General features: G+C 35.3%; 3 protein-coding genes across 3 annotated transcripts; 1 reads left to right on the top strand and 2 right to left on the bottom strand.

Moving 5' to 3' along the window:
• Window positions 1-338: 338 nt before the first annotated feature.
• LOC113503179 (centromere protein J) lies at window positions 339-5,163 on the top strand. Its single transcript, XM_026885010.1, has 3 exons — window positions 339-3,844; window positions 4,030-4,234; window positions 4,523-5,163. Exons 1-3 carry the CDS (start codon window positions 477-479, stop codon window positions 4,652-4,654), a joined length of 3,705 nt encoding a protein of 1,234 aa, XP_026740811.1. The 5' UTR covers window positions 339-476; the 3' UTR covers window positions 4,655-5,163.
• Window positions 5,164-5,443: 280 nt separating this feature from the next.
• Window positions 5,444-7,640, bottom strand: LOC113503182 (39S ribosomal protein L44, mitochondrial). Its single transcript, XM_026885015.1, has 6 exons — window positions 7,492-7,640; window positions 7,137-7,415; window positions 6,896-7,056; window positions 6,389-6,515; window positions 5,858-6,031; window positions 5,444-5,667 (listed from the first exon to the last, which is right to left on the bottom strand). The coding sequence occupies exons 1-6, from the start codon at window positions 7,556-7,558 to the stop codon at window positions 5,510-5,512; spliced, it is 966 nt and encodes a 321-aa protein (XP_026740816.1). The 5' UTR covers window positions 7,559-7,640; the 3' UTR covers window positions 5,444-5,509.
• Window positions 7,641-7,971: 331 nt separating this feature from the next.
• Window positions 7,972-14,971, bottom strand: LOC113503143. The gene is made up of 12 exons (XM_026884962.1): window positions 14,833-14,971; window positions 14,527-14,753; window positions 13,589-14,231; window positions 13,404-13,500; window positions 13,110-13,190; window positions 11,579-13,031; window positions 11,425-11,501; window positions 11,059-11,162; window positions 10,622-10,743; window positions 8,798-10,349; window positions 8,445-8,713; window positions 7,972-8,220 (listed from the first exon to the last, which is right to left on the bottom strand). Exons 1-12 carry the CDS (start codon window positions 14,864-14,866, stop codon window positions 8,083-8,085), a joined length of 4,797 nt encoding a protein of 1,598 aa, XP_026740763.1. The 5' UTR covers window positions 14,867-14,971; the 3' UTR covers window positions 7,972-8,082.
• Between the last annotated feature and the right edge of the window lie 47 nt (window positions 14,972-15,018).

A 15,018-nucleotide genomic window follows, 5' to 3' on the forward strand; every position in this document is an offset into this window, starting at 1 on the left:
ATTTTTAATTACCGATCCACAGTAATTATATGTATGCCTTATATTAATTAATAATATGTGTATGTAATAATATTAATACTTTGGCCAAACTGATTGCGACATTAACAATTGATTCCTTTCCAAGATCGCCGTCAAAGTTGGAATTGTGTAGTAAATATTTTGAGATTCATTCAAGATAGTCCAGATCTTTAAAATTTTTCCTATTTATGCGTAAGATCCTTAAAAATTATAAATTGTCTGTCCATGTTTTAAAGAATGTAATTTAATCCTATAAAATATGTAAAGTTTCAATGCAATAGGTTGGCAACACATCTAATAACTGCTTACTGCTGTCAGATTGACATTGACGGTAAAATAAGTTTGTGTTTATGTCAATTTCAAAAAGTTTGTGACGCTATGTTTACGTTGAAGTTAATTTTACTTTTAAGTGTTTTATTCAATTTTAAGGAGTGACAACAATTGCTGAATATAAAACCATGGATGAAACATACTCGGAAAGTGATGTTTCCTTGTCGCCTTCTCAAATATTGGAGCGATTACAAGTTTTACGACAACTTCAGTTGATGCAGCGCGGGAAGCTACAAAAACAACGTTTGCAATACAAAGAGACTTCTGAAACTTCGTCTAGTATAACTGAAATCGTCAGCCATTTTAGCAACAGTACCAGTTATAATACTTTTCGTAGTTTATTGCAGTCTTCCACTGATATTTCAAACGAGGGTACGCCGCGAGTCAATTCGAATGACTTGGCACATAAAGTACAAGAAAAGGATTTAATTGAAGGGGTGTCTGTGCTGAATTTATCTCAGGAATCCGAGTTAATGGTTTCCCCAACTATATCAAGCAGAAGTGCCTCAGCTTCAGTGCAGACTAGAAGTCAAGAACTTGTCAAAGGAATAAACGAATCTCAGACTAACGATCTATCGCTACATAACAATAACAACATATCTTCAAACTCTCCTTCATACAAAAACAATGTAAATACTTCAGTGAAAAAACAAATATCGCTTGAAGAAATGCCTATTCTGTCACCCAAAAGGGATTTTGAGGCTTTGATAATAGAAAAACTAAAACACGAAGTTAATAAACCCATAGTTAAAAGCCCACAGCAAAAAGAAACTAAAAATACTGTAAATAAAAGACCATTTCTTAGAAGAGGTGAAGGTATTGCTCGGTTTGGCCTAAAGAAAAAGGATTTTGTCATTCAAAAAACAACAGCATTGCCATGGAAGAAAAAAGGTGTACAAACTAAAAACACGGAATCACCATTAAAACTAAACATAAAAGAACTAAAGGCCCAAAATAAAAATAAACAAAAAGACAAAAGTAATGAAATTGATAATAAAAAAAGAGACCTTTCATCAGATAAAAATAAAAATATAGAGAAAAATACCAAATTCGAATCCCAGTCATCCGAACCTTCAATGTTACTAACAGATTTAAAACAAGCAACTTTAACTCGGAAAACTCAACCGAAACAAAAGTTCTCTATAGAAAAGACAGAACATAAACTTAATGTAAATGATAATAAACAACCCTTACCTGACCATGGAAGTCCAAATGGTTGCCACATGGAACCCATACTAAAACCAATGCATCAAGTGGAAACTAAAAGTAATAAACACCCATTGGTTGTGAACAAAGGCAAGACCTGGGCAGCAGTTCTCACTAAAGAACAGAATGACTTCCTCAGCCAACTTAAACAAAGCGAATACTACAAGAATTTCACTTCTCCCACAAAAAGTGTGGCTTCAGATGCAAGCTGTGATGAAAGCATGATAAAGTTAAGACAGGAACGAGAAAATGCTGAACAAAATATGTTTGAACTTCTAGAAAACAAAGTCACTCATGAAAGCTTCAATTTAGAAAACTCGTTTTACAATCGCTTCTTGAGGAGAAATCTAGAGTATTCTGGTGAAAGTACACCACTGGTGATGCAGAGATGTCTCTCAGAGAATCCAGAACTAATGCATATATTTCCAGGACTGAATGGTAAGAAGAGGAATGAGAACTCTCAAAGTGATGCTGAATCTTGTAGTTGTGCAGACTGCTGCAGTGAAGTAGGCTCTTCTGTATCATGCTGTTCCTGTAAAACTGTTGATGAAACCAAGCATCCTGTACCAGATAAGAATACTAAGAAAAAAAGTTCTGATCAAAAGAGTAAGCCACAAATTAAAAGCAAAAAGGAGGTTGAAAACAATGAAAGTCAAGACAACACTTTGACAGAAAATGATGTCATTAAAGCTAACATGGTAGAAATGAATGCCAAGCTAATAGCCACTAGTGAACTGTTGAAAGACAGACTTAATGAATTAGAAGATGAAATTGAAACATTTAGAAATGAAAATTCTAATTTGGCTAAATTACGGGAGGAAGTTGATCGAGATAAACAGAAGTTCTATGAAGAAAAAGCAGCGTTCGAACAAAAGTTTAATGAAGAAAAAGTTTTAGCAGAATATTACCTAGCAGAGGAAAAAGAAAAGCTAAATAAACAGAAACAAATGTATGAAAGGTATGTTAGGGAAATGAGAGGCAGACTCAATAAGAAAGAAAAAGATGAAGTTGTTAATCTAAAGAAAGAAATTAACGACCTCAAAGACGAAATACGATTGAAAGACGCAAAATCAACTTCGACAATCGCAAGACTACGGAACCAAATAAAAATAATGGAAAAAGAAAAGAAAGATTTGCAGGAAGAAGTTGAGAAACTTAAAAAGCAAAATAGACGTATCCAACATAGTAATGAAATAACCAGGCGAATGACGAATATAAAATATTTAGAAGAAATCAATAAGAAATTAACAAACATGTCTACAAAAGACTCGCGTTCAGAAGTTAGTACAGATCCAGATATCAAGTATAAAGCTTATGAAATTGAAAGACAGAGCAGAATTAGGAAAGTCGTGCCAACAGCTAAGGGCACAATGAGACCTAGAGCAAAAAGTGTTCCTAATCTAAAAGTCACTTCTAGATATGCGAAATACTTTAGTCAGAGAGATACCATGAGTCATACAGATCATGACACACTGGCCAATGTTGAAAGGTATCAGAATTCTGATGAAGAGAACTTTGATGCTGCATCAGACATAGTTTCAAATGAATCGCTCAATGGAGGCAATGCTGAAAATGAAGCAAATAATCTAGAAAAAATATACATGGAGCGATTCAGGTCAACGTCTCCGAAAAGCAATAGATCAAGTGGTTCCAACTCCAATTTCGAGTACGGTTTGACCGCAAAACCAGATTTGAATGAGAATACAAAAGGCTTTTTCATACAAAAATCTAGTTCTGGGTCTTCTAGAAATTCTAAATCTCCAAGGAGAACTATTTCCCCTTGCTTAACAGCTGAGACAAATATGAATAGGAGTAAGTCGCCAGTTTCTATATTGAGTAATAAATCGAAAGACAAATCGCCTATTTCCCACACCTCTGTAGACTATGTTCCGAGTCATTCAAGTTCAAATAGTTCGCGCAACAAATCAAAGTCTCCAGTCTCCTCATACAACAACTCTTCACTAAAGTCTCTTACTGTGATACATAATGAACAATACAGGGACAAACTGATGTCTCTGAGCCCAGAACCTTCTGTTAGCAAAACCAGTTTCACGAAGACGAGTCTAAATCCAACAGAATATAGAAAACCTGATGGGTCTAGAGAACTTAGGTTCCCAAATGGAAATGTTAAGATAATATCAGCTGATGGGAAGTACAGCAAGTTTGTGTATTACAATGGAGATGTGAAGGAGAATTTCTACAGTGAGGGTAGGATTAAATATTACTATGCGGAAACAAAAACGTTCCACACTACTCATGCTGATGGATTGGAAGTTTTGGAGTTTCCTGAGTGAGTAAAGCATTTTTTTAAACATGCCAACTTGCATTCACCACCTCTAATGTTAAGATCGATTTATTTTCTCTATTTTTCACTGCTCCTTTGCTAGCTAGACCCAAAATTCACTAATGTTAAAAATATTTTCATAATATGTGTGTAAAAAACAATACATATATTGATTATCTTCTTTTCTACAGTGGCCAAGTAGAAAAGCGCTACAAGGATGGTTCCTCAGAGATCCGATTACCGAATGGCAGCGTCCGTTATTTCGACCCAAAGAACGAGCACGTGCGAGAGGAGTGGCGATTCCCTGACGGCGCCGCGCTCACCGTGGCAGCCAGCGGAGAGCAAAGGATCGTGTTCAGTAATGGACAGATTGAAGTGCATGCGAAAGATCATAAGGTAATTTTAGGCTGCAATTTGTTATCTGCTGCAAGTTGTTTGTTATAATGAAGTTTATTAATAACCTCGGTGTAAGATACCTGATATAAACTTTTAAAATTAATTCCCGTAATATTAAAACTAAGTGTCACGTGTAACTATAAACATTATATTTTACGCATTTAAAAGGAGTATATTCAAGCGCATAATATGCTCATAAAAAACTATGTTACTCTCTACTCGTTACGTTTTTGAATAGGTTTTTTCTTTATTTTACACGTTTCAAATATGTTTTCTGCATTATTTCAGCGTCGCGAGTTCCCTGATGGCACAGTGAAACTAGTATACAATGATGGTACATCGGAAACGCGTTACTCTTCAGGGCGCGTGCGCATCAAAGACAAACATGGTAATCTCATAATGGACTCTGCGTCAGGATAAAGCTACGTAAAATTGTACCTTATCATGTATGGAATAGGGTTGATATTGTATTGAAGTACATTATAGTTCTATTTCTAAGCTCCTAGATGAAGTTATGTGAATAGTATCTTAAAATGTGCTCCATATGGTTGATATTGGAATGAAGTGCCTTGAAGGCCCCACTGTTATACTGTTAGCACTTGTAATTATAAAATGAATTTATTTAATGCTATTTATTGTTTTTCTGACAACTGGAGCTGGATACTCCTAGTCTTCAACTTCTATCACCCATAGGTCCTATACCTCTCTTTTCACATACTATTGTTAAAAATTCTCTCTTGATGAAATCTTGACTTTTTTCTACTGACAATATTAGTATTCTAGATGTGACTTTTGTACAGTTCCTTGTGATAATTAGCTTCTATTTGTTAATATGAATTGTTTTTAGGATTTTTAATTTAGTTGTAATGTTTATATCATTACTTTTGTAAGGAAAATGTGATTGAATAAAGGATGTTATATTTAATGTGTATTTTTGTTTAATTTTATGTAGTGTTCCTATACACTAATTCAACATAACATAAGACTCGAGTCTTAACCCTTACCAAGTGAATATTACTTACTTTAAAATCACAAAAAAATGTTCGAATAGATGTTTGTTACTCTTTAAAGACTTTAATGATAATATATTTGTAGAAATCCCAATGAATTTTGTTATGGAGCTAGCCGACACCCTGGATGAATGCATGCGTTTTAAAAACGCGGATATAACCGTGGCGCGAGGTAATCTATTACAAAGAAAGAAATCAAATGAAACCATCTAGAAATATATTACACAACTTTAATCCTAATGCTACATAATAATAAGCTACTAATTTAACTGGCTGATATCTGGTAGCGTGACTGCGAGTTTGGCTTAGGTATGCCGTCTAGTTGAAAGTTAATTGGTTTCATGTGGTCTTCAGTTCCGAATATCTTTTTGAGTGCTTCCCTCGCCGCCATTTCCTTTGCAACTGCTACTGATTCTCCGAATCCTGGAATTTGTGATATTGTACACTATTACTATTATTTAGACTAGTGAACTCAATGGATCGAGGAGAGGATCATAACATCACTGCTTGCAATTTGACGTATAATGTGAAGGGTACGGGGTGAGTCACATATCTATGGGATCCGCTTACCCTTAATTATGTCTCATCATTCATTATTCCTTGAATTACTTACCAGTTGAAAGTATTTTCTTATCTACATAGAGTCCAACTCTGTAGCAAGCAAGCAGTGTGTTCTTGCCAGCCTCACCAATCAGCCTGGGCTCAATAGTGGCGCCATCTTTCTTCAAGATATCTGTTAGCATTGTCCATGGGTCTTCTATTGGCCAATATTCATTGACATCTTGTCCTAGAAATACATATAAAACATTAATGAAGAATCTGAGAAAAAGCTTAAACAAAGCATTTTCACAGGCCTTATGAAAATAATTTATGAACTAAGGAGTTCAGATAATAATGAATTGATTGTGAAAAACAATACTTAGTTACCTTTTAATTTTTGTTGGAAATAATCTTAACCAAGATAAGCCTAGTCGAATTGCAGAAGTGTCTAATAAGACATGTTTTATCATTCTCTAAGTTAAAATAATTATGCTTGGAAAATAATATACCCTATTGACATACCCATGACAATGCTGCCAATTTTAAATTATCCTTTTGCAATATTTCTACTAAGTGATAGTGATTAATAATAAAAAGAAATAACCTTGTAACTGTGTGATGACAAAATCTCTTACAAAGTGTGCTGCCCTCTCCTCACCAGATGAGTCGAGCAATGCACCAACAATTGCTTTAAATGTGTTCGCTAATATAAAGTTATCCACTGGATACTCCTGGAATTATCAAAAACGGTTTAATAAATATCATCTAACTGTTGTAACATTAATACATTAATTCTTTATTTTATTATACTTATCTAATGGCCACTCATTATTAGCAGTTGGACATTTTCTATTAATTTATTTTTAGGAACATGGAAACATTTAAATATTGGCTATAAAGTCTATAGGTTAAATTCAAACTTAATATTTAATACGGAGGGCAGGCACCTGTAAATAATATTATGGATGCTCTTATAGATCCTCTTTACAATCTACAGGTATAATGTCCAACAATTTAACTCTACACAGGTCTTTCATTGGTATGAGAAAAAGAAAATATTTTAAACCCTAACAGTGAACTGTTAAATAATTATGAAAAATGTTATACTCACAGCTGCCAATATAATATCTTTGGTGCCCAAATGGAGAGATATATTGGCTAGAACTGATTCACTTGTGAGGTGGTTTCTTATACATTTCAATCCTTCAAGAGGGAACTTAGGTAACACTGTTTCTAGATAGTTCTGAATATATGCCCTGATGAAGTTTTCACCTAGAAAATTAAACAACATAAATCATTCACATTATACATAATTGTACTATTGTAATCAATGTATAGGAGTCAACATTTACCTATATCAGCTAACTCTTTGTTATCTTTCATTTTAATATCAAAGTCCATTTCTTTCTGCTTCATTTCTTCTTTAATCACATAAGACCGGTCTGTAAATGCCTGCAGGAGCAAATCTGAATCAAATTCTTCATTTAAACGCTGTCCAAATGCATAAAGCTCCGCTTCTAAGTTCCAGTCCAAAAAAGTATTTCTTGGATAGTATTTCTTCCCGCCAAGCTTGTCCTCTCGACGCTTCAGTTCCATCAAAGTCGGTGCCACCCATCGATGAATCTTTTGAGCTTTACAATGATAAAAAAATTAAAAATCTGATAGAAACTTGTATAATCACAGGTTAGATTTCTACTCGAGGCTTACCTTGTGTAGTCTGTTGAATCCTAACGGCTTTCGCCAGAAAAGGCACAAAACGTCTGACTAAAGCCATATTTTTATTGAATTCACTAACAATACCCTACAAATTAATAGTTTTAATTCAAAACAATGCAGATCTCCATAACAAATGTCAATTATTATAGGTTATAATTTGTGTCACTTCATTCGTTGACATTTTTACATAAATGTTGCTATTCTAAAACAACCAAGAAAATGTACAACAGTTAACACTAAATATAAAACTTAAATATTATTACGAAAATCTTGCAGTCTCCCTCACACTGTGTGTGCATCTGTGTGTGTGAGGTGTGAGTCACACATCCACAATTCGAATAGGGATACCGGATAGCTTTGATCATTGATTATTTATCTCATACATTCAATCAAATCACAGTTTTTTTACTGTCTCAAATCAACTCTAAGGAAATCAACTCTTGGAGAAGAGGATAAAATGAAAAACACGTAGCACATCTTTAAATATACTTTTCATCATAAAACAGTAGACAATCACATGAATAACAAGTTCATTCATGAACATAGTATAAAAATAAAAATTCGAAAAAATCTTGTATAATATCAGCTCTTACGGTTTGTAAGGAAACCTCTGACTGAGCTGAAAAACCCTCTTTTGATTTTGCTGTTTACGGGGAGAATTGTGTGATTGCTGTAAAACGATGCTGACGTGTCGTAGATCGACGAACTTACTTCAACAGCCTGAAAAAAAACAACATCTATTTACCAAACCTACACTTATCGTAAGAAGGAAGACACGGATAAAAAAGAAAGGAGGTTTTATAACATGGAAAACGTTCACAGACTTTGAATAATAATATAATGTTCATAATAAAGACATATTAATTAGTCTGAAAACAATTTCTTAATACAAAGTCTTTGTCTTCGTCGCCATAATTTTTGAACCTGATCTTAAATATACTTACACCAAATGAAGTACTAATGTGATATGAATCTATGGAACTGTTGACACTAGGCAGGTCCGGAGCTGGACCGGTGGGTAACTTCAAATCTGAATTTCTCGTCGACCTCATAACTAAACAGGACATCAGACGTCTCAAGAACGGCTTTTTTGGTTTGGAATCCCGCGGCTCCATTAAAAACTTTGCTGATTTATTCTCGGAGGGCAATCCATCATCTGAATACAAAGAGTAAGCCGAAGTGCCGAGATTAGGTGTAGGTGATTTTCTGTGACCTGAAATTATTTTAAACAGTCAACATATATTATGATGAAAATGATCTTAGTAATCAATAAGAGATGAAAGGGAAAAAAACTAACCTCTAAAAATTGTTTGAAACGAATTTATATGTGGCAGGCTCGAGTTAGATAAAGCTCCCATATCTGTTGATGAATAGGCTACCTGTTTCATGTAAGCAACACTTGCATATCGAACTTCGACTGACGACATCGTTTTTCTCGGCGGTGTGTCAATGCCAGTCTGTTTGCAGTTAACGGAGTCTGCTTTCGCATCATCAGCGTTATATAAAACCATGGTTTTGATTTCAGCTGGATGACAACATAATTTATCTGCATCGTCGTAGTGCTCTATTCTCCGTTCCACTTCTATATCTTCGCTGTTCTGATCTCTTAATCTTTTTCTGTCTTTATGACGTTCTGGGCTGTGATCCCTTTTATGATCCGGGCTATGTTCTGGAGTAAGTTCTCTTTTCCACTTGGCTAACATTTCATTTTCCAATTCTTCGCATCGAATAGGAGTGCAACACCCACAATCTTCTTCACTTGACTGGGTCTCCGCAGGTGTACCATGATCCAAATGTTTATGACCAGTTGCATCCACAGCTATGTGTTTATGTTTGTCGTCAGATTTGGTCCTGTGTCGTGTTCTACTTTTTCTACTGTAATTACTGCGTGTTGTCGTATAACTGGATTCATTACTAAGAAGTTTAACATTTAGATCACGCGATTTAAGAGCTATAGCTTCGCTGTCTCGGGATATGGAACGTCCTCTTTTCTGATGATGGTGTTTATTGTGTATAGTTTTCCGATGGTGGTCCATGGGCCCATCTCCGCTAAAGTCTTCACTGTGTTCGGAAGATACGCGTTTGCTCTGTTTTCTTTTATTCAGCGATTTCCTTGTTTCTCTTCTACCAGATGTATGGTCACAGGGCGGTAATTCTGTTTGTGCTTCTTGATCTGTATGCTTGTTTGACGGCTGGACCTTTTTCTCGTTCTTTGTCCTTATTGCTCCAACGGAAACCTCACTTCTTACGCATTTATGACATATTTTCTTTCGTTTATCGTGATTACTTTTCTTTTCTTTACAAATAGTTTTTTGGATCGTTTTTTTTACTTTATCATATTGTTTACGTGAAAGCACTATAGGTTTTTGTTTCGAAAATTGTTCTACTTGAAGGAAAACTTGAATGTTCCGATTTAATATTAATTGTTGATAGATAGAAGATTGATTTTGACTATCGAATGTTATATCTTTATTTTCATTACCTATTGCATAATCATATTTGACATGTACATTATCTTCGCCCTCGTCATTGTCATACAAGTCATAATTGGGGCAGATATCGGCGATACAACAATCGTGGTCGTCACTTTTTTGTTGACCTTTTGACTGCCTTGACACTTTTGACTGTTTCGACTGTTTTGAAGCTTTTGACTGTTTTGACTGTTTAGACCCTTTTGACTCTTTAGTGTTGCCGGATGGACTGCAATACGTGTCATGTTTCATATTTCTAGTTGAAACTAAATTAGGATGAACCTGTACGGATGTATTCTGAAAGGTTTTGGTCTTGGGATGTTTAAAGCAAGGACAAAGTTTTTGGAATTCAAAATTGATTTCCGTCACTTGGCTTTTCTTGCTAAAAGAGAAAAAATGATTAGTAGAATAATTAATTAAATAAAAAAAATGAGACAAAAATAAAAATAAAGAAATTGTAAAACCATTCTTGCCGGTAGATACATTGAAATGGATAATGTTCATCAATCGTAGAATTAAAGCCCTAAAAAAATAAAAATAAAATTAGCAGTTGTAATTTGAGAAGCTTGTTTCTTTTATTACAATTTCTCATAAATGAGGCGAGAGTGTGACTAAATATTGCAAAACGCGAATAAAGGAACGTATCGAACCTGTAGTGTTTTGGAAGAGCCAAATTTACTTTTTTCGACACCCAATAGCTCCCTGATCTGTTTATCTCTCTCTATGGGATCGCAGATGGAGCAATCATCGCCTGTGTAATGTTTAATGGGGGCTGGAAAATGTTCATCGATTAAGTAAACGTAACATTTAAAATTAGGAAGCAAATGAGAAATAATGCCATCTGCATTTTACGACTGAGAGCGAACCGTCTTAAAGCGTCTTAAAGGAATATTACTGCATTTTATAGGTAATCTAGTATTTTTTTTTTATGGCGTCAAAATATCAACTTTATTGCAATTAAGTTTCATGTACCCTGGTTATTCTGTTATGACTTTTTGTGTACCAAACCCCAAAAAATAGACATGCTAGGCATAGATATAAATTAATTTTGTCTGGTACTTATGAAGTGCGTCTCGTGATACATTACCTAAGAATTCCGTTTCATCTGGGATGGTTTCAGTTAATTGAGCAGTAAAACAGGTTTGTGTGTTCTTGATATTATTACTATTATGATTGCTTTTGTCTTCACGCCTGAAATATCAAATGATTTCCTGTACATTGATTCTGTAATATAATATATATAACTACAGGAAACTTGTTGACACCCAAATAAAATAATCAATCACATTTATATTGTGTTAAGAATTGACCCCAATACCTAGCCATATTTGGATAAAGCATTGAGTGGTATAGGCCGTCAAAGCAAAGTAATGTTGACTTAGTAATAAAAGAATTTGCCAGTAAAATAGATAAATAGGGAAAATCTACTTAAAAACAATAAAAAAAATTCTACCTGTGGGAAATCTCTAGACTATCTCGTATGGAAAATCTTGAAACATGTTTGGTTAATGGTGTTTCATCGTCAGATCGCTGAAACCAAAATATAATTGTTTCATCTAGCATGTACGGTGTAAAGAAATTTAAAATAATTAAATAGGGCAGCTTACTCGATCAATTAATATAGATGACTGGTCTTTACATCCATTGTTATGACTTACGTTATTATACAGTGCTATAGACAAGGATTTTTCCGGCGATTTGTTTCCAGAAATTATACATTTGGCTTCATCGCTGGGCATATACAGTAAGTTTTCCAACGACACCGAAGGCTCTTCTTCTAAACCTTTTTGGGAGCTCATGTCCTTTAACGTTTTCCGTACAGTCAAATCAGTTGACTGTTTATCTTGGTTAAAAAGCACATCATAGTACTCCTTATCGCCGTCTATGTTGATTGTGATCTTGGAGCTGTCGTACCTAGCAGGAAAGTAGTCCTTCTGGTTCATCTGTTCTGTTAACTTCTTCGTGTAGGTTTCTACCAAAGCCTTCTTTGTTCGGGCATGGTCCGTATTTGTCCCCCTTTCTTGTAATGGCCGAGTTTCAGATGTTTGTTCATTTTTATAAACTTTTGCTGGCGCGGTAAACGTTTCTTGATTTCTGAATCTACGTGGTGAATTACTGCTTGGTCGATTTTTCGAGACTTGAGTTGCGTTATTGGAAGTAAAGTATTCATTTTTGGAGATTTGTGTTGCATTTGTTGCGACTATACGTTTTGTACTCCTAGTTGCCTGCGTAGCGTTAGACATGTTTGCCATTTGAGGATGTTTATTCGGAGTTATAACGGTTTGAACATTATTATGTTTCACAAGTGCAATATTTGGCGGACTTTTAACTTGTGTTGCATTTGACACAGTAAAATTTTGTCTATTTCTAGCAGAGACCTGCGTGGCATTAGAAGCTACTATATGATTTTTATTAGATACCTGTGTTGCATTTGAAACGGCAACTTGTGCGTTTTTGCCGGCTTGTGTAGCACTAGTTGCATTAAATTTCGATGGTTTTCGAGTGCCTGCATCTTGTTTTAGTTTGTCTTTCTCATGTATCTTGTCTTTAATAGCTTTAAGTGCTTTGCGGTCTGGGCTTTGCCGCTCCGCGTTTTTCCTTTCGTTCATGTGTGATTTATTTAGTCTATTTTCAATAATTTTATCTTCTGGCATTTTGCCTCTCGATGGCTTTTTTGTAGGAGACGGCGAACGGCTTCTAGGGCTAGGCCTATTGTGTTTTTTGTTTGAATCGGGAGCAGTTTTTTTTGAACTTTTATCCGTCTTTATAATCTGGCTGCTAGTGTACGTACTCATGTGTGGCGGGGATGGACAAAATAATTCTTTTGGCATGAGAACCGATTCTTCCATCCCCGAGTCATCGGGACATTGTTTGGGGTAAACAGATATTATAACTAGAGGACTTTGACAGTCTTTAAGAACTTTATGGTCCATTTTATTGGAGGATTGGGCGGCGCAGCAAGTGCACTGTATCTTCTTGTCCGAAAATCGAGAAGTTTTCTCTTTCGTCATAGTTGCTACTTGCACATTGAAATTAACCTGAGTCCCTTGAGACTCCTTGCTGAAATTAAAAGCTGTTTTTACATTTTTATAAAATGGTTGAAAAGATAACATATTTTTAAGTTAGCATTGTTTTAACCTAGGTATTGTGTCCTTGGTTGCTACTTCAAATATTAGGTCATTGTCATAATCAGCTTGTGTACCGGACTCTTTTTGCCGCCTGTTATAAAAAAAACCACAACTGATTATTGGCGAAACATGAATTTAAGAGATGTTAATTAAATGCAATTACTGTGTGTTACCTATAAATTGTACATTTAAAACGATTTGCACAATCATTTTAAATGTACAGTTTAAAGGTAACATACGCTGCGCAGTGGATAAAATTGGGATAAGCAACAATATTTTGTTAAAGTTAAAAAACAAAACTTACGAAGGGTCTTCGTCAATCGATGAAGTGCATTTCGGAAAGGGTCCAAACGGTGCAATGGGCGAAAAGTCCCGAGTCAGCTGAGCGACGTCTGATAAAACTGCAACCAAATAGTTTCAGCTTAGCTCAGAAACTTATTAATATAATAAGTGCCAGTATATAAGACAAGCAAGTGAATAAAACCTTACCTTGTTTATCATTTACACTAGCTCCATATCTAAGTACATATTTATCGTCTTCGGAGATCCCGAACTGGCCGAATATTTTGATGCGGCTTTTTTGCGGCGACTGGGAGTCGGGTTCTTCCGGCATCGTCTGTGCACAGAAACAGTTCTCGCACTTCGGGTAGCCCTTCCATTCTAAGGAGGTCTGCTGTGGCGCGTCAGAGTTCACATGACCCTTTTTTGTTTTCTTTTTCTTCCTGTCCATATTTAGCGACTCGATCAGATGTTTGAAGTTTGACAGCTCTTTTATGGGAAGCTCATCATCTTTCACGTGACTGTCGTGATCTGTGGAGAATTTTGTGCTGCCAGTTGTTTTAATCTCGTATATTTTCTCTCTTCTACGCCCCGCTACTATGAGGTAGACGTTTTTCGTTTGCACAGAGTTTTCCTGATTGGACGTAGTACTACTAACTCTCTTGGGGATATATCTCCGTTTCCTCAACAGCTTAGCTGTCTGTACGTGATCAGTTCTCGGTATCACTGTCACCTTAATCAGTGGCTTTTCGGATGAATCTTGTTTAGCATCTGGTTTAGCGAGTTTACCAACGTTGTCGTCTGGGGGGTGCTGCAAGCTTGTGTAACTAAGGACTGAATAATGTTCTAGAATCTGTAAAAAAATTAAAACGCAATGCTTTAAACAATAGCTATTCTAAAATAATTTATTTCTTCGATAAACTGCTTGCTTATAAAAGAGCGACAAGAGATACTTAGTAATAAGAAAGTAGGATAAAAGGTAAGTAGCCTTATAAATGAGTAGAGGACACGTAAGTTTATAGCATTTTGGACCAATGGAAAACCTCTTAGAAAAATTCTTTTATTACCGATTAATATCACGTAGATTGTGGTACACTTTAATCAGCAAAAGGGAAAGCAGCAAAAATAACATTTATTACAAGTCTAACCTTTCTTTCAGAAGTTTTCTTAAGTATCAAGGACGTGGAGGAGTCCACACTCTGTTTGATATTAATAATTCTGGAGGATTTTGGGGAGTTGTGTGATCGTCTCGAGAATTTGTTGCGAAGTCCCCGCAACAAGTGAACGTTACTCGGTTCGTTGTAGAACGCACTACCAAAAGCTTCTCGGCTGTTCTGAAGTCTTTTCACTGGAGGACTCAAAAAGTCCAAAGATTCTAAAAAAATATAAATAAAAGTTAAAAAGCAACGAACTAATGATTTTTAATAAAATAAAACAAAAATATTAAATCAGACCGATAAACTCAGACTCGACGCTGAAACAGTCCATAATGAATTTCGAAGGTACATTAATATGAAACACAAATATCACAAAGAAACCACATTTTCGGGAATAAAATTTTGACAAAGATCATACTTTGACAAGTTTAATTGGCATTTCTCTTTTTTGACAATGCTGTTGTTGTTTGTGGAATAAAAATT

This window comes from Trichoplusia ni, chromosome 18 (assembly GCF_003590095.1).
Source record: "Trichoplusia ni isolate ovarian cell line Hi5 chromosome 18, tn1, whole genome shotgun sequence".
Lineage (NCBI taxonomy): Eukaryota > Metazoa > Arthropoda > Insecta > Lepidoptera > Noctuidae > Trichoplusia > Trichoplusia ni.

Bases quoted from the DNA above. Each gene is read 5' to 3' on its own strand.
- LOC113503179 (XM_026885010.1), top strand. From the start codon at position 477: ATGGATGAAACATACTCGGAAAGTGATGTTTCCTTGTCGCCTTCTCAA. The intron at 3,845-4,029 runs GTGAGTAAAGCA...TCTTTTCTACAG, and splicing joins GAAGTTTTGGAGTTTCCTGA to TGGCCAAGTAGAAAAGCGCT. The intron at 4,235-4,522 runs GTAATTTTAGGC...GCATTATTTCAG, and splicing joins TGCATGCGAAAGATCATAAG to CGTCGCGAGTTCCCTGATGG.
- LOC113503182 (XM_026885015.1), bottom strand. From the start codon at position 7,558: ATGGCTTTAGTCAGACGTTTTGTGCCTTTTCTGGCGAAAGCCGTTAGG. The intron at 7,057-7,136 runs GTAAATGTTGAC...TTAATTTTCTAG, and splicing joins CAAAGAGTTAGCTGATATAG to GTGAAAACTTCATCAGGGCA. The intron at 5,668-5,857 runs GTAAGTAATTCA...CACAAATTCCAG, and splicing joins TAAGAAAATACTTTCAACTG to GATTCGGAGAATCAGTAGCA.
- LOC113503143 (XM_026884962.1), bottom strand. From the start codon at position 14,866: ATGGACTGTTTCAGCGTCGAGTCTGAGTTTATCG. The intron at 13,032-13,109 runs GTTAAAACAATG...TTTTAATTTCAG, and splicing joins ACCAAGGACACAATACCTAG to CAAGGAGTCTCAAGGGACTC. The intron at 10,350-10,621 runs GTTCGATACGTT...TCTTTTAGCAAG, and splicing joins GCTCTTCCAAAACACTACAG to AAAAGCCAAGTGACGGAAAT.